Source organism: Colius striatus, chromosome 2, assembly GCF_028858725.1.
Source record: "Colius striatus isolate bColStr4 chromosome 2, bColStr4.1.hap1, whole genome shotgun sequence".
NCBI classification, from domain to species: Eukaryota; Metazoa; Chordata; class Aves; order Coliiformes; family Coliidae; genus Colius; species Colius striatus.
Window position 1 is genome coordinate 102,325,332 of NC_084760.1, and position 26,475 is coordinate 102,351,806.

Sequence of the window (26,475 nt, forward strand, 5' to 3'; positions counted from 1 at the left end):
ACAAATGCTTGAGTTTGATTTAGTAATCCATCCAATTCAAGGTTGTTTGAATGGACAGACGATGGCAAAGGGGGTCACAGGATGGGAGAATGATTAACTTAACCTACCTGCCTTGTTTGTTTGATGCCACTTCACTCCAGTGCGAGTCAATAAAACTTTGTGCAGGGACACACACAACTTCCAGCACCTGTGAGCTGGACCAAAATGGGAATTAGCAAAGCTGCCTTTCTCTTCCTTTTCTTGCTGAGCTCAGGTAAGAGTCCTTTGCCTCCCACTTCCCTAGGTGAGATGGGAGCCAAATACTTGCCAGCTTTGAAGTGAAGGTAGATCCACAAATCTCTGTGTCACCATTTACCAGGTCAGTGATGGATTTGAGGCTTGCTGGTCAGGGAGAGATGCTGTTGAATAAAGCAAGAGTTGTGATTGCTCCAGTGCTGTGTCAGTGAGAAAAGAATATCTGCCTTAGTGTCTGTATGGGAAACAAATAGCTCACTGCAAACATGCCAGAAATGGGGAAACCCTTGGAAAGCAGCCTATTGAAGACTTGCTGCAAAACATGCCTGTCTCTAATTTCAGCAGCCTTTTATCCTAGGGTTTGGTTTTACCTCTGTTCTTGCCAAGTGCTGTGGTCCTTATTTTGATTGTTTTAAAATTTTTAAATGCACTGGGGAAAACAAAATCACAAAGACAAGGAAAAACTGTTCTACATGCTAGAGTTCCAGTCTTTTTCATAACCAGTATCTTACACAGAAAGTTTTTCATTCTATACGATAAGGAGGTCAAAATCTGGTCAGCATTAGTTTCTGCGGTGGTGCTGCAAGACTGTTTGGGGGGAAGGTAGTACTCTATAAATTGTAACGTAAGAACTAAGTATCTTTACATGTACCTTTTTGGCTTTAGTAGATTGTAACTCTTACAAAAGTATTGAATAAATATTCTCTAACCTGAAAACTTTGAACTTCAATGAACTGTGAGATTCAGATGGCAGGTGTTCTGTACAATTTTCAGGCCTTCTGTATAACTACACAGTTTATTGTGATTGCAATTAAAAATGTAGTTACAAATATGCCGACTGATATAACAAAAGCAAAAAAAACCACCAAAACACACGAGTATTTTACACACATAGTTTTAAAATATAAAACAGTAACAGTCAGAAAAATGTATGGATAGACTTTAGCAAGAAATATTAGAGACATGTACTAGTATTAAAAATAAATCTAGATAATCTTAAATTTTATTTTAAATTTAATAATAATTTTTAATTTAAGAATTATAATTTTCATTGAAATTCTAGTTTCTAAGCTTTGTTGTTTTGCAGAAGAACAGCCTCATAAAAATCAAATACAGTTCTCAAATGAGCAAGAATTTAATATGACAGAGAAAAAGAAAGGATTTGGGCTCTTTTCTGCAATATCCTGCCTTTGTTTGTAAATCCTTTATCAAATGATGACAAATGCATTTGTGAATAAGGCAGAAATACATCTTTCTAACACTAAAAAAGTCCATAGGTATAGGAAAAATAAGTAACAAGAAAATCGACTGCATTTTTATTCAGATTGCATATTGTTATCTTTTTTTTCTTATGGTATTATACCCTGATATATCATTAGAACAGAAAAGAGGGAAAATATTTTTATCAACAAAATCTACCACCAACCTGTCAATATTTTAAAAATAAAATTCTGTGATGATAATGACAGTATTATTACAAACTGTCAAAACAGAACAGTTGTAAGGTTGCATGGAAGTAGCTTGGAATTACTTATATTTTTTATCCTTGTTAGAGCACTGCAACATCCCTATAATATTTTGTTTAACCTAAGGTTTTCTCCCAAAATGCGTTTTTTCTTGATGATAATTAGTGGAATCAGGGATTCCTGTGCCTGTCACACAAATTTTTATTGTGTTCTTTCTCACTTTGTCTTTTTTTCCTGAAGTGGTTATCCTTTTCCTTCATGCATACTTTTAAAGTGTTAGCCCATAGGACCTGACTTTTCTCTAGTTTACATGCAGAAAAAAACCTCCAGTAACTCCTCTAGGTTTGCAATGGTATGAGAGGAAGCATAATTTGGCTTTTGTGCCTATTTTATCGGTTCCATTTGTAGGTGCAAAATAATCTTAAAGAAAATACTCAACTGCAGGCAGAGCTAGCACCCAGGTGAAGGAATTTAACTGTACCAAGGAGGCATACGAGCCTGTTTCACACTCAAGAGAGTCTTACTTGGGAGAAGCACAAAATCAGAGCACAGAGCAAGACTGAGATGTTTTGCAAAGATCACTAGCCAGCTGTCTGTTTGGGGTTAAACCCATGCAGAACCAGTAACTCCCAGAAACAAATGTTTGTCAGTAGAGTCACACGCTTGTCTGATAAAGAAATAGGATTCATGCAACTCAGCGACCCTGCAGCTGGAAATTATGAAGTCACCATGCTGTAAAGTATAGTTAAACATTCAGAGGCTGCATAGCTGTAATGGAAAAATATATTTCACATGCAGCTGTAGCACAAAGGTTGTTTGATGAGTTTATTTACCAGTTCAGTATCTTGTGTTAAATCACTGCAATGGAGGGCAACATCTGCTACCTCGATTAGTAAGTTCAATACAGAGTTATAATCAACTCAACATGAACACAGTGATATTTCCAGTGACTAAGGATGCCTCTTTTTTCTGGCAAGAGCAAAAACATTTTAAAAGGGGCAGACTTTCATGTAAAACTGAAGTTTTTCCATGTGGGTAGATATCAGCAATGAACAACCGTTTTTTCACATCCTTCTTGAATCTCATTTCTTCACTTTCTCCAAAATATGGACAACCAATATTTTGTTTCTGAAACATCTCATTTTTTTTTCACTCCTTGAGTCATCTATGCTCCCATCAGTTTAATCCCTAGATTTGTATTATTTGTTATGGCTTTCAGCACTGTTCAAACCACTTGTCTGTTTTGCCTTGCACCAGATTTTCAGTTACAATATCTTTCACTGTACTAGGAAGACAAGATTTACTCATATTTTGTCAGCATTAACACCGTTGTTCCAGCAATTAAATGATGGTTTTACTCAACTACATGACAATTTAATATGAAAGTTAAATATTCATGTTTTTACCTCTTTCTCTCTTTCATTTTAGTGCAAGGAAATATACTAGACAGCTATGTGAGAACAGAGGGAGCTTGGCTGCTCAACCCAAAGAAGCAAGTTTACAGGGCAATTAGTAACGAAGAATGTGCGGAGCGATGTGAAGCTGAAAGTAAATTTATTTGCAGGTAATTTCTGTTAATTCCCATGTATATATGACTGATCCAGCCTACTCAGAGTTTATCAGGCCATACCTGGAGTATTGTGCCCAGTTTTGGTCTCTGCAGTTCAAGCAAGAGACAGACAAACTGGAGAGTTCAAAGGAGGAGTCCAAATAATCAAAGAGCTGGAGAACCTGTCCTGTGAGAAAAGACTGAAGGAGTTAGATCTTTTCTCCTTGGAGACCAGAATGCTCAGGGGTGAGGACCGTATTACAGTATTCACGTACTTAAGGGGCTGCTACAAACAGACTCTATTTTCACATGGAGACATACAGAGAAGGCAAGGGGCAATGGATACAAGTTGTACTGGGAGAGGTTTCATGTGATATAGGAAAGACGCTTTATATAGTGAGAACTGTCACTCACAAGAACAATCTCCCCAGGGACATAGTAGATTCCTCATCACTGGAGATTCAAGATGTAACTGGACAGGATTCTGGATATTCTCCTTCTCCCTTGCCAAGGCTGAACCAGAAGATCTTTCAAAGTCCCTTGTAGTCTGTACTGTTCTATGATTCTATGATTCTGCATTTTTCATTGCAGATGTTGGAGCAATCTGCCTTATGTATCAGCAATTTGAACTTTTGGGGGATTTCTTAGGAGCATGTATATCTCAGGTTTACTGGAAAAAACAAAAAGTTTAAAGAAACAGAATAAATGGGACATATGGATGAATACAGCAGGAACAGATAAAATAAGAAAATCATGTTGATTTTTTATTGGAAAATTTAATGATATCTTGAAGCACAGCGAGACATACTGAAAACCGACTTGACATGGCTTCATAAAGACTCTTGTACCACTTTTGTAATAAAGAGTCATTACAAATTGCTCAGAAATTTAGGACAGCAATAATGACATTGCTTTTGCTTGTTGGATTGCTTGTTATCTTGCACATATATTCATTGTTTGGAATTTTACTAGAATTTAGACTTACATAACTTCTATTTGCTTCAAGAAATAGACAGCTGTCTAAACCCTACTTCCAGCTAAGCACTCTGGACTTGCATTTAACCAAGCCCAAGGAGCTAGAAAGTACAAAAGATACTGATTAATCTGTACCACTGGCCTTTGCTTAGGAACCTGCCTCGGGGGAATATATTGCTTTGATCCTCCTGTGCCAAAACTTCAGACCCCATTGAGCTTCAGCAGTCCAGCAGGCAACTGGAGTGAGGAGGACAGACGTCAGTTACTCTGGTGGGAGGCAGTTCTTACGTGTGAGGCAGGAAGGTTTTTCTCTTCTAATCTTCCTGAGTTCTTGATCTACCGTTCCTGCAGCATTACTTTTTGAACTCAGCAGACTGATTGTCTGTGAGGCTGTTTCCAGTACTTTGTTCTCCATCAGGCTTTTATCCAAGGCAGGCATAGCCTAGTGCTGGCATTTCAAATGTGTTTTTATAACTTTGTGGTTTAAATCAAAAGGGAAAAGCAGACCTATTTTAAAGAGGCATAAGCCTGGAGAATGACAGGGGTTTGCTGACCAAGTGTGTGAAGTACCATCTGTTCTCTTTGATGTGACATTCCTCCCTGAAAACCACAAAGAGAGGGCAGAGCTTAGGTAGTACTTGGCTCATGAGGAAGGCACAAAGGGCAAGTCTGTATATTCAGATTATATATTTAGGTTTTGCGAAGGATTATTGTTTACTTTTGAGATGTATTCAGGCACAGTATAATTTTTTAGCGTCTGCCTTGTGTCTGAGCCTGCCATCATTTGACACCAGCATAACATCAGGGTGCTTTGTCCTTGCCTCCCTAATTAATTATGTGAGAGCTATTACAATCAATGAAGAACAGAGGCTGTCTGTCAGGGAAAGATCTAGGGGAAGAAAGTAAATACTAGGCAGAGCTTTAAGACCAGGCCAGCATTGCAGCACCCTCACATTAGTGCTTCAGACAAATGAGTTTAAATCAGTACTCCAGACTTGTTATCCCACCTTAGCAGTTTATTGGACCTCACTCATTAGCTACATCCCTAGTTAAAAATTCAACATTACTGAGAGCTGGACTCAGATGGTAGGGAACAGTTCACAGAGTAGTTTTAACCCAGACAACTCAAGGACTTTGTTGCCAGCAGTGAGTCCAGATGTGATCGCTCCCTTTTGGGAGAATTTGCAAGTAGAGGCACACTGGGACCATTGCAGTTGGTTACAGGGCTACAGAATTAGCTTTGTCAGTATTTGCATTCCTGCTGTAGACCTATCCATAAAAGCTATGTTGATACTGCTTTTTTTTTGGGTTCAGAAAAGCCAACTGTACTTAGCCTGTAAGCAGTTTTCTTAGAAGACATTGTAAAGGTTACACCATCTGCACCAGTTTTTCAGACTTACAGCCTAAGCACTTGCTGAAAAGACAAATGGCAGTGTTTTCCAAGGTGCTTGCCTTGCTCCACATACAATGACTCATAACAGTTATCACAAGGTAATTTAAGGACCTGGCTTGTTGTGTTTTACCCATTCTTTGCCAACTGCTGAATACTGTAGAATGTCTCACTTCTTGAATGACCACTAATGTTTTTTGAAATATGGTCAAGGTCCCTTGTGTATATGCCCTCTTCAGAATGTCCTGTGGAGTCTGTGACACATTATAAACCTTTTTTATTGCTTGTCATAATTAATTCATGTAGGTCCCTTTCAACCTAAGTTTGGTATGAAGACTTAGGAGTCAGTCACCACTGAAAACAGTGATTTGTGAAACATCAGTCAATGTTAAATGTCACTGAAATTCAGTCCTTGATAAAATTATAACTCAATACTAAAAAATAAAAGTTCGGGGAAAAAATGCACACATTCAACTATTATTTCTTACATTGCTCTCTCCTCTTAATTTCAACAGGGCCTTCTTATTCACCAGTAAAGACCAACAGTGTTTAACATTGGCTGAGAACACCAAAACAGCAGTGATATTCAGACGAACAAATGCAGTTCTTTATGAAAAAAGAAGTATGTCTATATTTGTGGCTTTTTTATATTATTTTACTGATGACTTTTACATATATTTTACTGATGTATGCTCGCCACTGGGACTTGCATAATGCAATGGTAAATGGAGGCTAAGCTTTTACTGGGTCAGAAGGAATGGGTAGATCAGCTCTTACCTAATGCCTGGATTGTGCCACATTGCTGATATAACAATGGTACCTTTTTTTTCCCCTCAGATTAGTACTCCAGCACCTTTTTTGCTCCTTAAATCCTGGGGGGCTCCACTGGCAGAAAAGAGCACTGTTGCTAATGGAATGCAGAAGATGCTGGGAGTCATGGAGATGCTTAAGAGTTCCTTTTCTCTTCTCCTTTTAAACCAGTCAATAGCCTACAGCTGCATCTTCTCTATCTCTATGGAGGGTACTAGGAGGAGCTACTTGTGTTAGCAATGGTTTCTGAAACAGAACCTTGCCCATAGGAAAACCGATGGCAATCAACAAATAATTTCATTTGTATCATGAAAAAAATTCATAACTTACTTGGGTATGACTCAAATCAACTTTATTTTAGTAGCATGTCAGAAGTATTACTGTTAACTATATTTCAGATTTTAAAAAGCCTATTTTTATGGTATTTTTACATCCTTATAAGATATCTATACCTCTCCGTTAACAAATCTGGTAAAGCTTTTATTCTAATCTATATTTTTATGGTATAATTAATTGATATGGTGAATTTTTGTATTCTTCTTTTGTACATATTTTATTTCTGATCATTTTTGTCACAGATGGGGATTATTTGACTAGGATGTGTTTGATATCCTAATCTATCTTTCAGAAATGGCAACAATCTAATTTTTTACAGTCACTTATAAAAATCTGTCCGTAATATCAGATGCAGACAAACAATTGAGTGTTAAAACTACTTTTGAGTCATATAATCAAGCACAGAGGCCCTGCTATATACAGGGAAGAAGGAATGGGTTTTCTTTTTAATGTTGCATAACTTTCATTTTGCTGTTCTCTGACTTTAGTAACACACAAAGGAGAAAACATTTTCTTAGTGATTATTCAGATGTAAGATAACATAACAAACTTTGAATATATTTACTCCTGTTACATGTTAAAAGATTTTGTGAACATTGCCTTTCCCCATTTGCTGATTTGTAACTTGTTAAAAAATATTAATGCATTTGAGAATATTCAGAAATTCCAAACTATAGTATCTATTAAAATGTTAGTCTCCTTCAATGAAGAAAGGTGCATCAAAAGGGAAAATTAACCACGTTTTCAGCTTCTATAAACCATGAGGTTGTTTCAACATGCCAGTTTCTAATCAAAAGTAAAAGATCGCAATAACTAAACTGCAAATACCAGTGAGATCCAGAAAACTGCATCTTTACTCCTCTGTTGAGCTGCAAAGCCTTGGAGGATAACATAATGCTCTGTATATAGCACCTACAGGAAGACTCTATAGAGCAATTTAATAGCTTTAGCTGGATTATAGCTGAACATCCAAATGAAAATTTATATAGCTGCTGTGGATATAAGGAAAGTAGTTTTTCACAGGGAAGGTGGATAAGCACTGGACCAGAGAGATAAGCATTGCCCTGAGACACTGTAGAACCTCCACCTTGCAAGTATTGACTGGACAAAGCTCTGAGTGATCTCATCCAGCCCAGAAGCTTTCTGTGTTTTTTATGGGCATTTGGAAGAAAGACCACTGGGAGTACTTTTCAGCCTGATATTTTCTGAAGCCTGTAGCCAGCTGACTTGAAGCCTGTAGCCAGCTGACTTTTTTCTTTGTATGTATGTAACTGACAGGTAATTTCATCTTTTGAACGTAGGATTTTTTTGTTATATCCAGAAGTTGGTAAGAATTTCTCTGACTCATGTTTAAGTAATGCTAAGAACTCTTCAGCAGTTACTATTGCAGTAGGAAAATGGAACGGTTCAATGGGCAAGTAACAAGTTGGAAGACTGAACAAGTAACTGACATCTATATAATCCTTACTGATTTTGCTTCAGTACTGTGATCAGGAGCTAGACTGTGTTTCTGGTTTATTTTTCAGACATCTCTTAGGTTTACTGAGACTGTTACTGCATCTTTTTAAGCCCTTTGAGGTCATAGGCAATGATCTTAGTTTCTTGACAAACAACCCCATCAGTAAAGGTGTGAAAGCCAGGAGTTTTACATAGTCAACATGACCTAAAATTGCACACCTATCTACAGAAAACAAAAGATGAACCTAGGTATCGTTAACATCAAAAGTGCAGCTTACGGTGTATGTGTCAGATCATTTCTCTGTTGCTCATTTCTTCATTTACAGAGTTCAAATAATTCTGTGTCCATTTACTTATCTCCAGTAATGAATGATAGGGCAAGAGGAAATGGGCTCAAGTTGTGCCAGGGAAAGATTAAATTGGAGATTAGAAAGAACTTTTTCACTAAGAGGGTTATGGAGCATTGGAATGCGGTGGTAGAGTCATCATCACTAGAGATATTTAAAAGGTGCTGAGGGGCATGTGAGGTTAGTGGCTGGACTCAATGACCTTCAAGGTCTATTCCAATCAAAATGATTCTATGATTCTAGTGATAACATACCTTTAATATATTGTTAGGGGACAGAATGGAAAATGTAGCTTTTACCTTGGCAGATAACTTAGTAGCTGCTGCTGTTCTGATACTTAAAAGAAACTCTTTTCACATGCCCAGATGCTTTTGCAATACTGTTGCTGAAACCAACATTATTCTTTTGAGTTGAAGCAATGATTTGATGAGACCTAATATCATTTTTAAATTGCAATCAGAAAAAAAAAGATGATGGTATACAATTTAGGCATTTTAGTGTTCTTTTTTCCTATGGTGTGTACTATAAGAGTTAACATTCTCTGTCTTATAGAAAAAGTAATAAGAATTAAAGCTAGCATTTGGGAATTGTTATCCATGTATCTGCTTGTAAATAGTTAACCCAAGGGATACATGTTGAGTTTGGGGGTCAAAGTTAGTTATTTGTCATCAGAGAAAAAAAAACCCTAAAGGTTATATAAACGGTCAAAAGTTTATGCAAACAAAAAGAATCAGCATTTGACTGATTCAGTGTTCAGTTTTTGAGGGTTTTTTATGTTAATTCATTGCAAAATTGTTTGAGGGATCCAAATGGCTTCCAACTAAACTTTCTGGAGTAAACTTGTGCGTATATACACATTGAAATAAAGCTGTGCCTCATGGTAAATCTATAAATCTGGACCTAAACTACCTACAAACCCATAGGTGAGCAGGATCTTATTTGGATTCAAATGTTAGTTATTTTCCAATGCCAGGCTAGATGAGGCTTTGACTGACCTGGTCTAGTGCAAAGTATTCCTACCCATGGCAGAGATGTTGGAATTGGATGATCTTTAAGGTCCTTTCAAACCCAAACCATTCTATCATTCTATTCCCTTTCAACAAGACAGGTCTGTGTAAAATGACATTTCTCCAGATTTGTATTAATCTTCTGCTTGTATGTCAGCTTTGGTATAACTTTGATGCTGGGAAAAGCTGATGCAAAACTGAGTCTCCACAAATATCTTATTTAGACGGAAAGACATTGAGACAAGACAGGTCACAACCTGTGGTTGCTTTACTAGATTGCTTTACTACAGCTAGAAAGGCAGAACTGGCTGATGGAATACACGCTGTGCATAGAAAAATATTAAATAAGATTCCTCCTTAGTTTTCAAAGACATTGCCTGACAGTAAGAGTCCCTAAACTGCAGACAAAGAAGCTCTAAGGGAACATGCCAGTAGTTCTTTCGGCTATGTATGCCTTGGCAAAGCCACCCCTTGCAAGCCTGCTCTCCCCTCACAGTCACCAGCTCTTTGTTGGAAAGAAAGTCCTCCCAGGAAAATCTTAAAGGCTCCAATGGGTTGCCTCCTCCTCCTGGGAAAAAACAAACAAACAAAAAGACAACATTAAGCTTTCAATTCTCATTTGATTTAATGATTAATAATTTAAAACAATTTAATATTTTTAAAGCTGCCAGTTCTACCCCCAAGCTTATTCAGCATTAAATTTTCCCTCGACTTATTTAAAGACAGGATTTAATTTCTACTTCCTTTACTCCGTTTTCTTTTTTCATGAAGATACTATTAAGTTTTAAATCTGAGAGCAGAAAAAGCATATATTATATCCACCTTCAACCAACTATCCATTTTATCTTATACAGCAGAATCATTGTTTTAGCATGTCATGAATTAATTAAACCTCATTCATCACATGGGGAACTTTAATGAAACAATGTCTGAATTTATATAAACTGTCAAAAATTGATTATTTAAACTGGTAAAATGCTATATATATGCATCTATGATTTCATCCTGTTATGTTCTTCAGCTGAATTCAGGTGGGTCTATTTTAAGGCTTGATTTTAATTACTATGCATAACTATAATAACACCATAGCAGGCAATGAAATGTGTTTGTTTTGTTATAAGACATATTTATAGGTCAAGAGTGTATTTGATTGTTTAAATCTAAATGTTCTCAAAAGAATTGGCTTGTATTACACTTTTTTTCTCAGAAATTTTGTTTTGAAGTTCATGGAGTTCACATAAATGTTGGAATGCTAATTGATTCAGCTTAAACATAAGACAACTGGTAGGTCTTTACAATATGAGCTGCTTATTTTTGATGGCATAAAAAAGCAAAAGTATGTCCAAATGTATATTAATGTATCAGCATGAAAATCGATTTTGTATATGCTGAGATCCAACGGATATGTCATGATACTGATTAATTTGGCACATATCATTTCAGTTTATCTTCTAGAATGCAAGGAGGGAAGAGGAGTGGATTACAGAGGAACAGAAGCCAAAACCCAAAAAGGTGTGCCATGCCAGAAGTGGGCTGATAATGCCCCCCATAAACCAAAGTAAGACCTTTTTGCATCTATTTGTATGTCTTTGTGAAATTTTGTTAAGCCATTTATATGTGCTAAGTAGTCCTAGAAGTAATTTGTTTTTCAAGTTTTTGTTATAAAATATTTTTCTGCACTTATCTGGAATAATTCTCTAATCAGAGTTGTAAACCAAAGATGGGACTCCATGATCGTGGCATTGTCAGTCTTGGCAGTTGCAGTTAAATTTTGTGATCTTTACGTGAGCAAAACACTAGACAGTGAAGCATCTGGTTCTGCTAAAATAAGAATTCTCCACCCATCTCACTGGGTCAAAAACTTAATCTCTTGGCTAAAGGTAAAACGTGCGACAGATGACATAGCAGTACATAATTGTATCAGTGAAGTCACAGACAACAGGGCAGAATTTCTTGTGTTTAATGATAAACAACTGAATTTATTAGTAATCTCCTATTGAGAAGGCATAGCCCTCATGTTACAGAGAACTCTCGCATTTCAGCAAATATCTTTGTGTTGAATCTCCCAGGGAACATATGCCAGAAGAGACTTTTCTGTACATGCTTCAGTGGTACCACACCTGAGCAAAAGTTACTGGAAACTGAATAGCTGGAGTAAATGCAGCTATTAAAGACATGACTAGCCTTAGAGGCACCATATTTCCTGAATTCCACAGCTATGGCACTTCTAACTCTTCAGCAATGGCACACAGTAGGCGACTTCTAATGAAAAACACCTACAAAACCTCAGATAAAGATTTCATTTTTAGAGTCCTCAGCTGAGAAATTGAAAGATTTTCCTTATTCTCTAATCTCATTTAAATTCTGTTCCAGTTACACACCTGAAAAATATCCTGATGCGGGACTAGAGGAAAACTATTGCAGAAATCCTGATAACGATGTAAAGGGACCCTGGTGTTACACAACAGATCCTACGACCAGATTTGATTACTGTAACATCCCAGAGTGCGAAGGTCAGGACACAGATTTCTTTCTCTTTTCAGAAGATCGGTTCAAGAATGTTAAGTTATTCAGATACTTTTGTTAATAATTATGTATTCATTCCAAAAATGAGTTTAATTCAACTTGAATCTTTCCAAAGATATTTTCAACACTGTCAAGGGAGATATCAAGACCATAAAGCAGCTATACACAGCCTTTTTTTTCCCTAGACACACAAAAAAAAAAGTATATGGTTGTATCATAGATCATAATCCTAGAATTGAACTAAATGACTGTTGCTAGTGCGAAACTCAATAAAATGTGACAGCAGCAAGTCACAGATTTTCAATTATAGCTTAGTACTTCTAATTTAGCTCTTTTAAAAACTATAACGTTTTGTGGGTTTTTTAAATGGGGTAATATAAATGTGATCAACTAGTTGAAATCATCTTACTAAGGAAAAGTAAGCTTTTACTTTGCCAAAAAAAAATGTCCATCAGCCTTGGATTTTGATGAGGCTCTAGAGCTTCATAAGAGATGTTTATAGACTGGTTCCTCATAGACTTTCTGACTCTTCTGTCCTCATTCTGCCTTACTGCTACAGTGGAATGCATGCACTGCAGTGGAGAAAATTACCATGGAGTAGTTTCAACAACAATGTCTGGGCTTGAGTGCCAGCGCTGGGACTCCCAGCATCCTTATTCTCATGGATACCTCCCAGAAAAGTGAGTAAGATTCTGTGATGGGTTGTTTGTCATCAATAATGGCCTGAAGACCACCCTGCCCCAGACAAGATAATTGTTACAGTCATTAGTGATATTTTCTTTAAAAATTAATGTTCCTGTTCAGCTTTCCAGAGAAGGATCTGAAGATGAATTATTGCCGTAATCCTGATGGTGAACCTCGGCCCTGGTGTTTCACTACCAGCCCGACTAAACGTTGGGAATATTGCGACATTCCTCGTTGCAGTGAGTTTGAATTCAAGACTTCTAGACATAAAGACATCTAGACAATCTCCATTCAGGGTGAAGCTAGAACAAATAAAAGAGGCATCAAAGATAAAGGAGAGAATAAAAAACTGATGATTTTTATCTTAAAGAAAAAAAAGAAACACTTTGAAATGAACCTTGATAGCACTTTTGAGGCTAGACATTTCTGCCATAGGTGTTTCTGATGGTTTTGCCTGGAGCACGTTTCTCTTCCTTGATGTGTTTTTCCGTGACCAGGCATTTCAGTGGTTCTGATGATTCTTCTCATGTTTCACTTTTGATGTCAAGCAGTTTCACTCTTCCTGAAAATCTTTTTGATTTTGTTTCTCTCTTCCAATTCAGTTCTCCACCTTTTTCACTTCCTTTCTCTGTCACCAGTTAGAGCACATCTACACCCACACCTGTCACTGATGGCCCTGCCTCTTTCAACCCAGTTTTCTTCACAGTATTAACATTCACTTTCCAGCTTTCTTCTGACGGGGTTGCTAATGCTTGGTTGTGTTGTATCCTGGCTGATCTAAAGGGGCAGGTGCAAATGCCCTTCTGGCAATTTGACTGCTTGTGAAGATATTAAAATGGAATAAATAAAAGTTAAGATATTTTTAGAACTTTTTTCTGCCTTTTGCACTTAGCAAACATTTTGGTATTTAAACCTTACCCACAAAGAAAGCTGAAATGCCCACTTAATTAATAAGTTCTAGGTGGCTTTGGTTTTGTTTTTTACTGTGGTTGGAAGATACTGTTTAATTCCAGTTCCTTTTAACAGCAACACCCCCACCAGTTCCTCCACCAGGACGACAGTGTCTATCGGGAAGAGGAGAAGACTATCGTGGCACAGTATCTGTTACTGAATCGGGAAATACCTGTCAGCGCTGGAGTTCTCAGTCTCCTCACAGGCACTCTCGCACTCCTGAAAACTATCCCTGCAAGTAAGTGAAACCTCCATTACTGTGTCCTTGAGAAGTACCAAGGCATAGAATTAATTTTTCTTCAACTATATTGCAAAATTCTTTGGTTACACCAGCATTCATCACCTGCTGGATTACATTTTTTCAACTTTTTTGCACATTTGTTTTTATTTACTTCTTCATTCTTCTTGGATATTAGTGTCTCGCCACTTTCAAGCTCTGCTTGTTTGTCATTTTCCTTCTTTAGTTCATCACTTTACTGTACTGTTCCTCAGCTAGAGCAACATAGAGTAAAAAAGTTCCAATTATGAAATATGCTTGGGCCTAGATTTTTTCATTCTATGTTTCTGCTATGCTGTTCTTGGCATAAAAGCACTACATGAAATACAGTCTCTTAGTTTATCTGTCAATCTAGCAGATGTTTGGTTTAGCGCATCCAAAGCACCAGTGCATTGCAATTATTCATCTAGTAAAGGGCACCAGCAAATCACAGGGGCGGTTACCTACTGGTAAATACAAAAGTAAACTAGGCAGCAAGGTACATTTCTGTGTTGTTCTTAACCTTTAATAGGTTTACATGAGAGGCTTTTCTTAGCCGAGTTTTCTGTTTCAGGAATCTAGAGGAAAACTACTGTAGAAATCCTGATGGTGAGAAAATGCCGTGGTGTTACACCACCAACAAGACTGCTCGGTGGGAATATTGCAACATACCCTCCTGTGACGGGACAGAGACAGAGGCCCCTGGTAAGAGCAACAGGATATATCTGAAAGTGAAGGGTCATCATAGTCTACTTTGAAAAATCTGGAATGACTCTGCTTAGTTGTATTATTGCTGTCACTCTCAGCACTGCAATTTATCAGCTGAACTCCTGTGCCTGGTGTGGAGCCTACTCTGGTGGATGAGTGCAGAAGGTTTAAGTCATCTGCTGGCCCAGCTCGGGAAAAAAATTGCAGTAACAGAGGTCTTTTCCTTTTGCCAAGTGGTAGTTTCCTCTACCTCTGAATGTCTCAATGCTCTAGGGAAAAGATAATTAGCTTTACACATTACCTCCTAAAAAACTGAATCCAAAACAAAACCTAAGATAACTTAACAGCACTGAACCAAGACTCCATAAAATGCAATCTAAAGAAAAGTCTCCTTACCCAAGGCTGCCTTGTTCCACATGAGTGGAAAAGTAGCAAAGTGGCAAAGCCACTGACATTCCCCCACACCAGAGAAGTTTTGATCCATACGTGTACTATTTGGATCATTAACTGAAAGAAATCCCCATGCATGACCATAAAATTTATGTACCAGTGCTTTTAATCTAGCGTATCATTAAATTTTTATGAACATTTTTGGAAATCTTCCTTTTGATCTAGAGTCTGAGAAGCATTCTAGAGAACGTACTGTGGCAGTCAGTGAAGTATTCTGGGTTGTTGTTGTTTTCTGTTGGCTTTCTATGCTCGTGTATAAATATCAAAGTACTGAGATACAAGGAACTGGTTTCTGTTATTCACTACAGCTGTTGATGTGCCTGAGCAGGCTCAAGTTACTGAGGAGTGCTATCAAGACAATGGCGTGACTTACCGTGGCACAGCTTCTTTCACTGTCACGGGAAAGAAATGTCAAGCCTGGAGCTCAATGTTTCCACACCGACACAACAAAACAGCAGACAAGTTCCCAAATGCGTATGTGTATTTCTCATTTTCACTATATTTCACTTGACAATTAGCATTCATGAACTCATTTTGAGTTGCATCCTCTTAACAAAGCAATGATTTTAGTGACAATCTCTTCGTTTTATTATTTTATTTAATGTGGAAATACTTTCTATTTACTTAATCCTGAAACAAACCATAGTTATAATGTTTTAGACTAATTAATTGTAGGTTTCTACAATTGCTATTAAAGGAATTAAGAGTCACAGCATATTTTCATTTATACACAAATGAACTGTTTCTACATGTAAGCTTATTAATGATTTTAATTTATTAAATTTTATTAAATCATTTATTAATGATTTTAAATCTTTGTTTCCTAGTCTGCAGCTCATTAGAGCTTTGAGAAAGGACATGTTCTTTTCTTATTCCTAATAGTATGTACGTACGTATGTGTGTATTTATTTATTCCAAAACACACATTCACACAAAATATTTCTTCTTAGAAGCTATGAATATATTTTAAAAAGTAAAAATAATTTTATCTTTAATAGACATATGTGCACTTACTTATCTGGATTTGTATATGATATTTTACAATAGGTATTAATCATTGAATACTTATTTGAGTTTGAAGTATTTAGATATCCTACATATGCCTCGAGTTGTTTATGCTGGAAAAACGATTTCTGTCACACACTGTACATTATAAATGATATTTGCTCACTCTTTGGCAGATCTGCTTTCTAAAATGTTCTTTCAAGTTCTCAGAGTAGTGGCACAGATGGGAATATAGTATGCTTACATCTGTAGGGACCTGAGGCAAAATTACTGCAGAAATCCAGATGCTGATAGCCGCCCATGGTGCTACACCACCGACCCCAGTGTGAGGTGGGAGTATTGTGACCTGAAGAGGTGTAACGTCCAATTAACTGTGACTTTACCAAAACCTCCTCAAACAACAGCAGAACCAAATCCTGGTAAGAATACTTTCTCCATCTCCCAGAAATTCTCATAAACAGGAAGTTGGTTTTTAATGGAAAAGTCATTAAGAATTTAATGAGGATGAAAGAAGTTATTTCAGAATTTAATAACGTAGTCATGCTCTTCCTTTTCTGAACTTTCCTGTAGAATTTGATAGTAAGGTTTCTGTATTTGATTTTAGATTAATATCACATCTTTTGTCTCCTACATCTGGCAACACTGGAAACATGAGGAAACAGATGTCTAGCAGTCTCCACATTGATGTGGGAGGGCTACTAGCAGTGACAGAAAATACAGAGGTGATGGCATTTTGCTGGCAACTGTTCTGAAAAAGTCTTTTCCCATGCCATGTGTTCACATTTCCAGGACTCCGTTTCCCAACAGAGGCCAGCTGGCTTTTTAAATTCAGTTCAGATTCAACTTAGTTATGCATAGATGGTTAGAGTACTGTATCTTTGATTTTTTTTGCTGTGACATTTTCTTCTGGTTACAAGGATAGTTATTTTGGATGAGCATATATTAGTGCTTTTTATCTTCTGTAAAATGTGACATCGGGCAGATATCACTGTCCATAAGGAAAAGAATTTAAGAGTGCATCATCTCTGTGGTCCTGGCTTGTGGAGTCATTAGAGGTCAACTGAAACTAAGCTTCTTTGATTTATGATTTCCATGATCATGAAATAAAAAACCTAAAATGCAAGCAAATGAAAATGTGATTGTTAGCCATCATTAACACTAGATTGTCCTTCTTCCATTGTACATATATTTTGTAGGATGTGTAAGTCCTAGTAGTATACCCTCAAATTTAATTCTACTTCAACCACATTGAGTATGGATGTGGCTTAACGGCTTACAGCTAAAGATAGTTTCCTTTTCCTCTTTCTTCATAGATTGCATTTATGGTAATGGTAAAGACTATCGTGGCACGGTCACAAAAACTGCAAGGGGCAGGACTTGTCAAGAGTGGAGTTCTCAGAAACCTCATAGCCATGACTATTTCACTCCCATGACTCATCCAAGGGCAGGCTTGGATAAAAATGTAAGCAGCTGTTCATTTAATACTTGCTGTCATTGAGTTTCATCCATCTTCTTTATGGTCCCTCAGCCAGTATTTAATGTCAGGTCTTTGTAAATTAATTTACTTTCCTCAGTTCAATCCAAGAACCTGATCATGTTAATTCTTGTTGACATGAGCAGTCTGTATTTCTGTGGGGCACCCAGATGCTCAGAAGCTCCATTGCATGCTTCTGTAGCACAGCCAATGGGCCTCAGATGGGCATCGGCTTCTCCTCACTACTGAGAATTAACTGGAATTGGTTTGTGGATAGCAGTTCTGCCTCCCCTGCCTGAAAGAGCACCTGACGTCACAGGTTTCAGTAGCAACAGTGACAGGTGAGATGGCAAGGGATTCAGTGTTCAGTGCAAGTTCCTTGAGATATATAGATAATTGATTGCAGCTCTCATCGTCTACTAATTCCCCCTCCAGTCTTCCAACTTGTGCTACACATCATCATAAAAGGAAATCTATGTATGTCATTTTCCTAGTTCTAGCGCACATACCCATCACTCATCTAGGCTTGTAATATCCCATATACAATACTTTCCTGGTTTGTGACAAACTCTGAATGTGATGTAAAGAGCTTGTTTGATATTGCCAGCTTGAACTATTTTTTTCTCTAGATACATGATTTGAAAGCTTGCTTTACCCAGTCCTCTGATGGCATCACATACCCTGTACTAAATTACAGCTCAGATTGGCAAAACTCCCTCTGAAAATCTGCCTGCAAGATTTTTGGGAGTTCTTGTGTTTGTCAGTGACCCTTGGAAAACAGAAGCAAATATTTTCCCCTTTTTCCTAAGACATGTGATATAATTCAGAGTAGGGAAGGGACTCATAAAAGTGTCAGGTGGCACACAGTTATGTGAGGTGTCTGTCGTGAGCGGAGATTAGTCAGTATGGCCAGTAGGACCTGGAGAGTGATTCAATCAACCAGTCCCCACAAGTCAGGGTGAACACTGCACTGCTGGCAGTGGGATTCATAGGTGTTACCAAGTTGTGCAAGAGCAGCTTACATAATACCCACTTACCCCATAGTCATGCAACCAGTGTGGGCATGAAAAGACCTCAGGGCTAACCCTACTGCTCGTAGTAACTGCAGCAGAAGCAGGAGCAGACAGTTTAATGCTTTAGAAAACTCCATCCTAGGTCAAGATCTCCTATTTTTTGAGAGCTTGAAGGTCCAAGTGTGAAACGTACTGGCTGAAAACAGTTGAGGAGGTTTCATTTTTATGATCTTTTTCTAAACTCAAAGACCTAATAGAAAAAAATGAATTATATTTTGACAAAATAAGTTGGAAATCAGTTATCAGTAAGGAAGCAAAAAAAAGAATACATCACAAATTTAGTTTTGTTTTATTTGATTTATAAACATGCATTGCTAGGGTTTATTGTCCCCTTGTTAATAGCCTTATTCTTTGTTACAGTATTGCAGGAATCCTGATGGAGATGTGAATGGACCTTGGTGCTACACAACAGATCCAAGAAAGGCCTGGGAGTACTGTGACATTCCCAAGTGCCGTAATTATTCCTTTAAAGACTAGTGTATCCCTTTCTTTTAACCTTTTTTGATAATTGGAACACATTCAGTGATTTATCTGAAAGACTGATCTAAGATTGTGCAATACCTTTAGCTTGGAAATTAAGCTTGTGGGGAAATGATGCTCAAAGTCTATGTCTGAAGTCTTAAGAATATGCTTATTTTTTTGAATTTCCAAACCCAGGACAAAATGTGTATGGAGCCCAGTGAAGCTCCTGGGGTTTTTGCCATGTGTTAGAAAATAGGGTTGTTCCTGCAGAAATGTCCCCTGCTCCTGCCTGGTTACCTGGCATAACTATGCGTGGCCAGGATGAACAAGAAGTGTCCTTATCACAGGAAAATATTTTGCAACCTCTGCTCATGTGGCTCTTTTTCTGTTCTGGGTGTAAGATAGGTTTTCTCTCCTCTGATATTGTACTGAATCAGGTATCTGGAAAGTGCATCTGTACCTAAATTTTAAACCAAATGCCCTTGTCTTTGTTACTCATAAGCAAACCATTCTGTACTCTGAATGAGATGGTGCAACAAACTGTACAATGATGTAGTTCTACAATATTTTGGTTTCAAGTCTTTCCATGTTGATCAACAACAAAAGCTATGCCAAGAAGAGGGACATTTCCCACTCAAAAGTCTTGACTCTCTTGCAGCTCTACCCTCTCAGCTGTGAGCAGCAGAAAATGTACTCTGATCAAAACCCAAAATGGAGAAAACAAGAGAAAGGAAGGTGTTCTATAACATGCACATACTGCAAAAAACACTAAAACATCGAAAGTGTTAGGCTGGGACTCTTAGGAGGAAAAATGGCCTTCTCACATGACGTATTCATTTTAAAGATCCTTTTTTTTTGTATTATTCTCACTTGTTCAGATAAAGAACAGAGAAACTGTGGCTTTTGACTTTAGTTTCAGTGGTTAGTTCTATTTGCTGACAACAAATTCTAAATTCTGTGTTTATAAGAGTCAGTTTCCCATGGTTAAATAAGAACTATCCGTTTTTAATAAGTCAGTACCAAAAATCCTGAGATAAGAGTGGATTTTTTTTTTTTCCACAGAGACAGTGATTGAATTTTGCATGATTGTACCACCAAGATCAGTTTGAAAATAGCTTCTGTCAGTGCAGCTTTTGCATTGCTGTCATCTGTAAGAGTAAATTTCAAGATGTTGGGAGAATTTACTGTTTCTTTCTCTCTGTTTTCTTCTCCTTCCATTTTTGAGGGGGTTTTTGTTCTATCTGACTATAGATCTATTCATGCATAATTTGCTGACCACTGAGATGGATATGTGAAAGAAAAACTGACAGGCTTTTTTAAGGGTTTCAACTGAAGGTAACCTACCACGATATAAGTGGGATGTGGTATATAACTGCCTGCAGAGAATCAGTAGCTGAAGTGGCAAATTAATAGATTCACCTTACAGCTTTCTGAATGCAAATGTGTGCAAATGTATTCAAATGTGGAATGTATGGCAAATATGGTAAAGTTCTTTATAGTGACTCTCAAAAAAAATTATTCTGTAGCTCCTCCTCAGTATGAATGTGGAAAATCCAAGTTCAGACCAAAGCTGTGTGCTCAAAGGATTGTTGCTGGGTGTATTTCACATCCACACTCCTGGCCCTGGCAAATCAGTCTCCGGACAAGGTATGGCCATTCCTCAATACATTTGACATTAGATACCAGGAGACTTTGCCTCTTATAAGATGTTACGTGGTTGTGGCATTCTAAACTTGATTTTAATTTAAAAATAGCTCAAGGCTACATATTATGTGTGCTAATCTTAGAGAAGATCATTTAGACAACCACCGGCAAAGTTATTAGCAAAACTAGGAATCAAGGCCAGTTGCAGAGCTTTCTGACTGTGACTAGAGCTAGGTCAAAGCCCTAATCTCTAAAATAGTATGCATTGCTGCACAGGTTTTCTTGTAATAGAAATACTGGTTAAGATGTATGTGTTTTTTCATACTAGGCCTTATAAAAATGTCCAGACAACATTCCTGTCATTGTAAGAAATATTGTTCAAGGAAAATAAAATGTGGAATAGTGTATTTAGTTTATAAAGATGTACATCTCGGATTACCTGATAAACTGCAGTAGAATTAACTTCCTCACCTTAAACCAATGACTTTTTCACATCTTTCTGCTCTATTACAGTTTTGGCCTGCATTTCTGTGGGGGAACTCTGATAGACCCTCAGTGGGTCCTTACTGCCACCCACTGCTTAGAAAAGTAAGTATCTGTTATAGATTACAGTTTGTACAAGTCTAGCAAAAGCATTTTCTTCTACTAGGTGACAGAAAATTGTAAGAGAAACAAAATGGACCTGGTAACCAGCCTGAGCCATCTCTCAACTCAGCTTGCAAACAGCTGAGAATTGAGTCAATTCCTCATTCATTACAGCAGAATTTTGTCTGAAGAAACAAAGAGTGGCAGCGATAACTATTGCCAACCTGATTTCATGAGCCATAATAAGGGATTAAGAAATAAAGATTATACCAAAACTGGCTTTATTTTTCTGACTTTGATAGAATGAATTGCCTGATAACATCATAAATTATCTACATCCTGGGTGCATGTTCATCAGTTCACCATATGCAATCATTTCCAACAGGTCCTCACGGCCTTCTGCATATAAAGTATACCTTGGATTACATAAAGAAAGAGCATTAGAGACATCAGTGCAAAAACGAGATGTTGAGAAATTGTTCAAGGAGCCACGTGGGGCAGACATTGCTCTGCTAAAACTGAGCAGGTACCTTTTCACCTGAAGTGTTCCTTCATTCTGATGGGAAAAGTTGTCTAAATAGTGGTTGCTGGTATCACGGAAATGTGTGTTTCTGTGTACACAGTGTTCAGTCTGTGATTTAAGACCCTTTCTTCCACTTCTGCAGAAGCTCCAGTGGAAACCAAGTCATTTCAGCTGTAGAGCTTTAGAAAAGGAAAGGGCTGCCTTTGGAGGAGGGCTAGCGACAGCGACCCAGGCTGGCAATGCACTTGGTGCAAGCTGCTGGAAGGTGACGCAGTGGCAGCAGAGTAGGAGGAAGTAATACCTAGAGGAGCTTTCAGTCTGTGTTTCTACATGCTTCTACCTTGATAAAGTAATGAGGTTTGAAAACTGCAACCCATACTGTTTCCATGCTCTGGTTGGGAGACTTTTTCTTCCAGCAGGTCTGTCTAGTGTGCAGGCAAACAGTACACGTGTTCAATGCAGTACCAGTGTGGTCTTTCTTGCATCTGTTTCCATGCATCTGAAACTCTTGCCAAGGCACTGTGCAGTCAAAAGGAATAAGTCCACACATCCAAAAGCAGATGTGAACATATGGTGCTTGTGCTTTGATTTTCATGGCTGCAATGCAGGTCTAAAACAGAGGCAGGGTCAGCACAATTCATATGACTTCTTAATTGAGCCTAGCCTTAGCCACATCCAGGGGCAAGTCAGACTGACTTGGGTTCTGTGATGTGCTAAGTGTCCAGTTTGAAAGTGTTCTATAAAGTCAAACTGGCTGCAGATAGAGAAAGCTAACACCTGTGTGTTACATGCCACTAATTCACACATCTAAGTAGCTTTGTAGTTAGGTTTTGTTGTCCATGCATTAGCCTAAGTCAAAGCATTCTCTTGGATTTGTGTTAGTAATTTTAGTATCTAAAGCCTATAACTGTTCTCCTTTTCAGATATTTCCCTTCTTTGTGTGATATTCCGAAGGATTATAGTCTAAAACAAAACTGGTTTTGCACATTAGAAAAACCCTTTACATAAAGCTCAGAATTTCAAATAAAAACGGCTGACTGTATACAAAATCTTTTTAGAAACCTGAAGGTGATATATATGGGATAAATCTGCTAATGATTATTCCTGTATGATCCTCTTGTTTGTTTCTTTCAGCCCAGCAATCATCAATGATCATGTAATCCCAGTTTGTTTGCCAAAAGAAAATTCTGTGTTAGGAGGAAGAGAGGAGTGCTATGTGACAGGCTGGGGGGACACAAAAGGTGAGACTCCATTAACACATCTGAAAAGCTCTATGTTTGGAGACTGTATATGTTTTTTCTCCAGAGTGTATTCCCTTTGTGTCAAAAACACTCAGGCTTGCATACATAACAATTTCATCAAAATTCATCAAGTACTGCCATTCTTTCTAGTATCTCTCTCTGATTTATATTATCATAAATCATTCAGAGGTGTGTAAACTGTAAACATCAATACTAAAGAGGAGAATCAGATCTAAGGAACTACTGCCTCTTATATCTCAGTCTGCTGTGCTTTTCCCCAAACTAGGAAGTGAGAAGAATATAGATGTAGTCTATTTCCTAATAACGTGAAGATGAGTTTACTTGTTCTCTTGAATTACTTTTTCTCCCTAACACTCTGGTTCAGAAGATCTCACACAAACAGAAACACAGCTCTCATTTTCAAAACATCCCATTCTGTTTTGGTTGAGATGGGCATCAGTACCTTCTCTGTTTCCTCGCTTCTGCCCATTTTGCCATTTTCCACTATTTACCTCCTACCTCCTCTCTTCCACAGAGAAGAAAATTCAGATACAGAGAAATAAAATGGTTTGGGAATGACTTCCACAAATATTAGTGGGTACTCTATCCATATAGATGTACTGTAGAAGCAGGAAGGTAAATCAGTGCAGCCTGGATTTTGATGGTGCTAGAGGATGGATCACTACCATGATACTGATAATGATTACTGATTTTGGTATTACTTCATAATATGCAGGGAAAGTATATTCACAGTGCATAATCACTATGCTTATTTCACTGCTTATCCATGTCTCAGTGTTTATTTTGTGAAACGTTAATTTACGTTTGTCATTTATTGTCCTTTGGTTTTATTTTTATTTGCAAAGGAACTGGTGGTGATGGCTACTTAAAGGAAACTGGTTTCCCTGTAATTGAGAATAAAATATGCAACCGCCCTGAATTTTTGAATGGTAGAGTCAAGAAACATGAGCTCTGTGCTGGGAATATTCATGGTGGCACTGACAGCTGCCAGGTAAGGAAATCTGTGAGCATCAGGGTTGGTTGAAAGCACATTCATATAGGGGCTTGCTTTCTGGACATCAGAGGCTCAGAATTAGCCTTAGTGTGTTGCCACACCACGTGGTAAACTAGCTGAAAAATGCACATGGGTTCTGCTCTTACTTTGCCCCCCTGTCTGCTGCTAGGAAGTGGGGAAGGTAATTTTTCAGATAAGCCTGAACTACCAAGCACATGGTAGTACAAGGCTGCCTGAGCCAGATATATAGAAGACAACTTAGAATGATTAACAGTCTTTCTTTCCCTCCCCGACCACTTTGCTTGCCTCAGCTAGACTAGCTCCAATATCTAAAATAGCTCAGTTAACAACCTGCGACATCTCAATTAGCAGCCAAGGGACAAAGCAATGGAGTCTGCCATGCAGGCCTACTACAGGCCAAAGCAGCTACTTATTTCCAAGGGTCAGTGAAAGTGCCTGTGTAAATCACACCCAATGAGGCAAAATGCATGCTGGACTTCCCTTCTGCTGAAAAGGAACAATACAGTTGGCAATAGCTCATCTCACATGTGTGATATGAAGGTGTCTCCACAACTCTAGGTTTTGGAATTGAGTTCTTCAGTTTCTTAAAATATATAAAAGGGCTCAGAAAAGCTTAACTACCAGAGGGGTTGTGGAGTCTCATTCCTTGGAGGTCTTCAAGACCTGCCTGGACATGTTCCTATGCTACCTGATCTAAGTGAACCTGCTTCTGCAGGGGGGTTGGACTAGATCATCTCTAAAGGTCCCTTCCAACCCCTACCCTTCTATAATTCTATGAAACTTTTGTCCCTGAATAGCCAGAGGTGATTCTGTAAAGAAATATGAGACCAGCAGACTGCCTGCCTCAGCTGGCAATTCAAAGCTACCACCAACACAGCACAGATACCCTTTGTGCAAGCATGGGGATGGGCAAGCAGGCCATTCAGCAGCATGCATTCCTGTCTTAAGACACATGGCTTGAATGCCTGCATGCACTGGATGTTGGATTATCTAGTAACATCTAGAGGCTGAGGGAGGAAGCACAATTACTAAAGGCAATCAGATTCCTTCCCAACAAATCCCCTTACCTCAAAAATAAATGTAATACTTGGATGATAGGAAGAGATGATTGTATAACAATATTGAACACTATGCATAGAGAATTATTCTCTGGCTAGAGCTCCAGTGTCATCTTATAACTTGTGTGCTCCTCACACTCAAGAGGCACTTCTGTTTCCATGCCTTCTGCAGGAAAGCCATTTTTGCACATGGGGCTGTCCATGAAGGAATCATACTGTTCTTTTTCTGTTTAGGGGGACAGTGGAGGACCTCTAGTCTGTCTGGACCAAGATAAATTTGTTCAACATGGAGTCACTTCTTGGGGTCTTGGCTGTGCCCAGCCCATGAAACCTGGTGTTTATGTTCGAGTTTCTAATTATATCCCTTGGATTAAGAGTGTAATGGAAAACAACTGATGCTGGGTATGGACTACCCTCTCCTGGAAAACAGCGTGCACATTAGAAATACAAGATTCCAAGTGCAATATTAAAGCTACAATCATTCATAAGAAAATAAAATAAATATTAACATCCATTTTTAATTGCATAAATTAACAATTTTTGCCAAGGAACCCAACTGATGGAACGTTACCCTCTTTCTATATGTTCAACAGTTTTCTATGTTTGACAATAGACTTACCTCTCAAATATATGTCAAAAATCCCAACCTCAACTGTGATTGGACATCTGCATTTCAATCTTATGTTAGGCTCTACAATGATCTTTTTCTTCCAAGGTTGACTTTCTCAAAATGTTGTGCTTCCAACAAACGAAGAAAGGAGAATATATCTCATTTTGTTAGAGTTGTCTGAGCCTCTTGCCAATTTAATGATACAAATCAAAGAAGAATCTCACTATGTATATCTTATATGCATATAAAGTTTCATTAGATATGTCCAATAGCATTAAATACATGAAATATAAAAGAAAAAACCCAAAAAACAAAGAAGCAAAGACATTTGGTTTATATTTTCATATTTTTATTGACATGAAAATCTGTGTCAGCAGAAGTACAAATACTACATCAGAAATATAAAACAGTGACTAAAAAAGAGCCTCACCCTAAAGTCACACAGTGAAGACAGAGAAATAACTGTCAATGCTTACAGCAAGTAATGACAATGTGTTTAATGTATTATAAAATTTTGCTGTCCATAGTACCCATCCTATTTGACTGTATAACTTTATCTCACTTATAACCATTACAGGAACATTTTTATCTGCTAAAAGAAAATTATGTACACGTGT

General features: G+C 37.8%; 1 protein-coding gene across 1 annotated transcript; it reads left to right on the top strand.

Moving 5' to 3' along the window:
- Window positions 1-204: 204 nt before the first annotated feature.
- LOC104560184 (plasminogen) lies at window positions 205-25,644 on the top strand. The gene is made up of 19 exons (XM_010205428.2): window positions 205-253; window positions 3,129-3,264; window positions 6,130-6,236; window positions 11,016-11,130; window positions 11,946-12,085; window positions 12,658-12,778; window positions 12,903-13,021; window positions 13,809-13,971; window positions 14,564-14,694; window positions 15,456-15,621; window positions 16,405-16,571; window positions 17,466-17,614; window positions 19,060-19,153; window positions 20,688-20,808; window positions 21,319-21,393; window positions 21,776-21,916; window positions 23,048-23,154; window positions 24,021-24,166; window positions 25,483-25,644. The coding sequence occupies exons 1-19, from the start codon at window positions 205-207 to the stop codon at window positions 25,642-25,644; spliced, it is 2,409 nt and encodes an 802-aa protein (XP_010203730.2).
- Window positions 25,645-26,475: the final 831 nt, after the last annotated feature.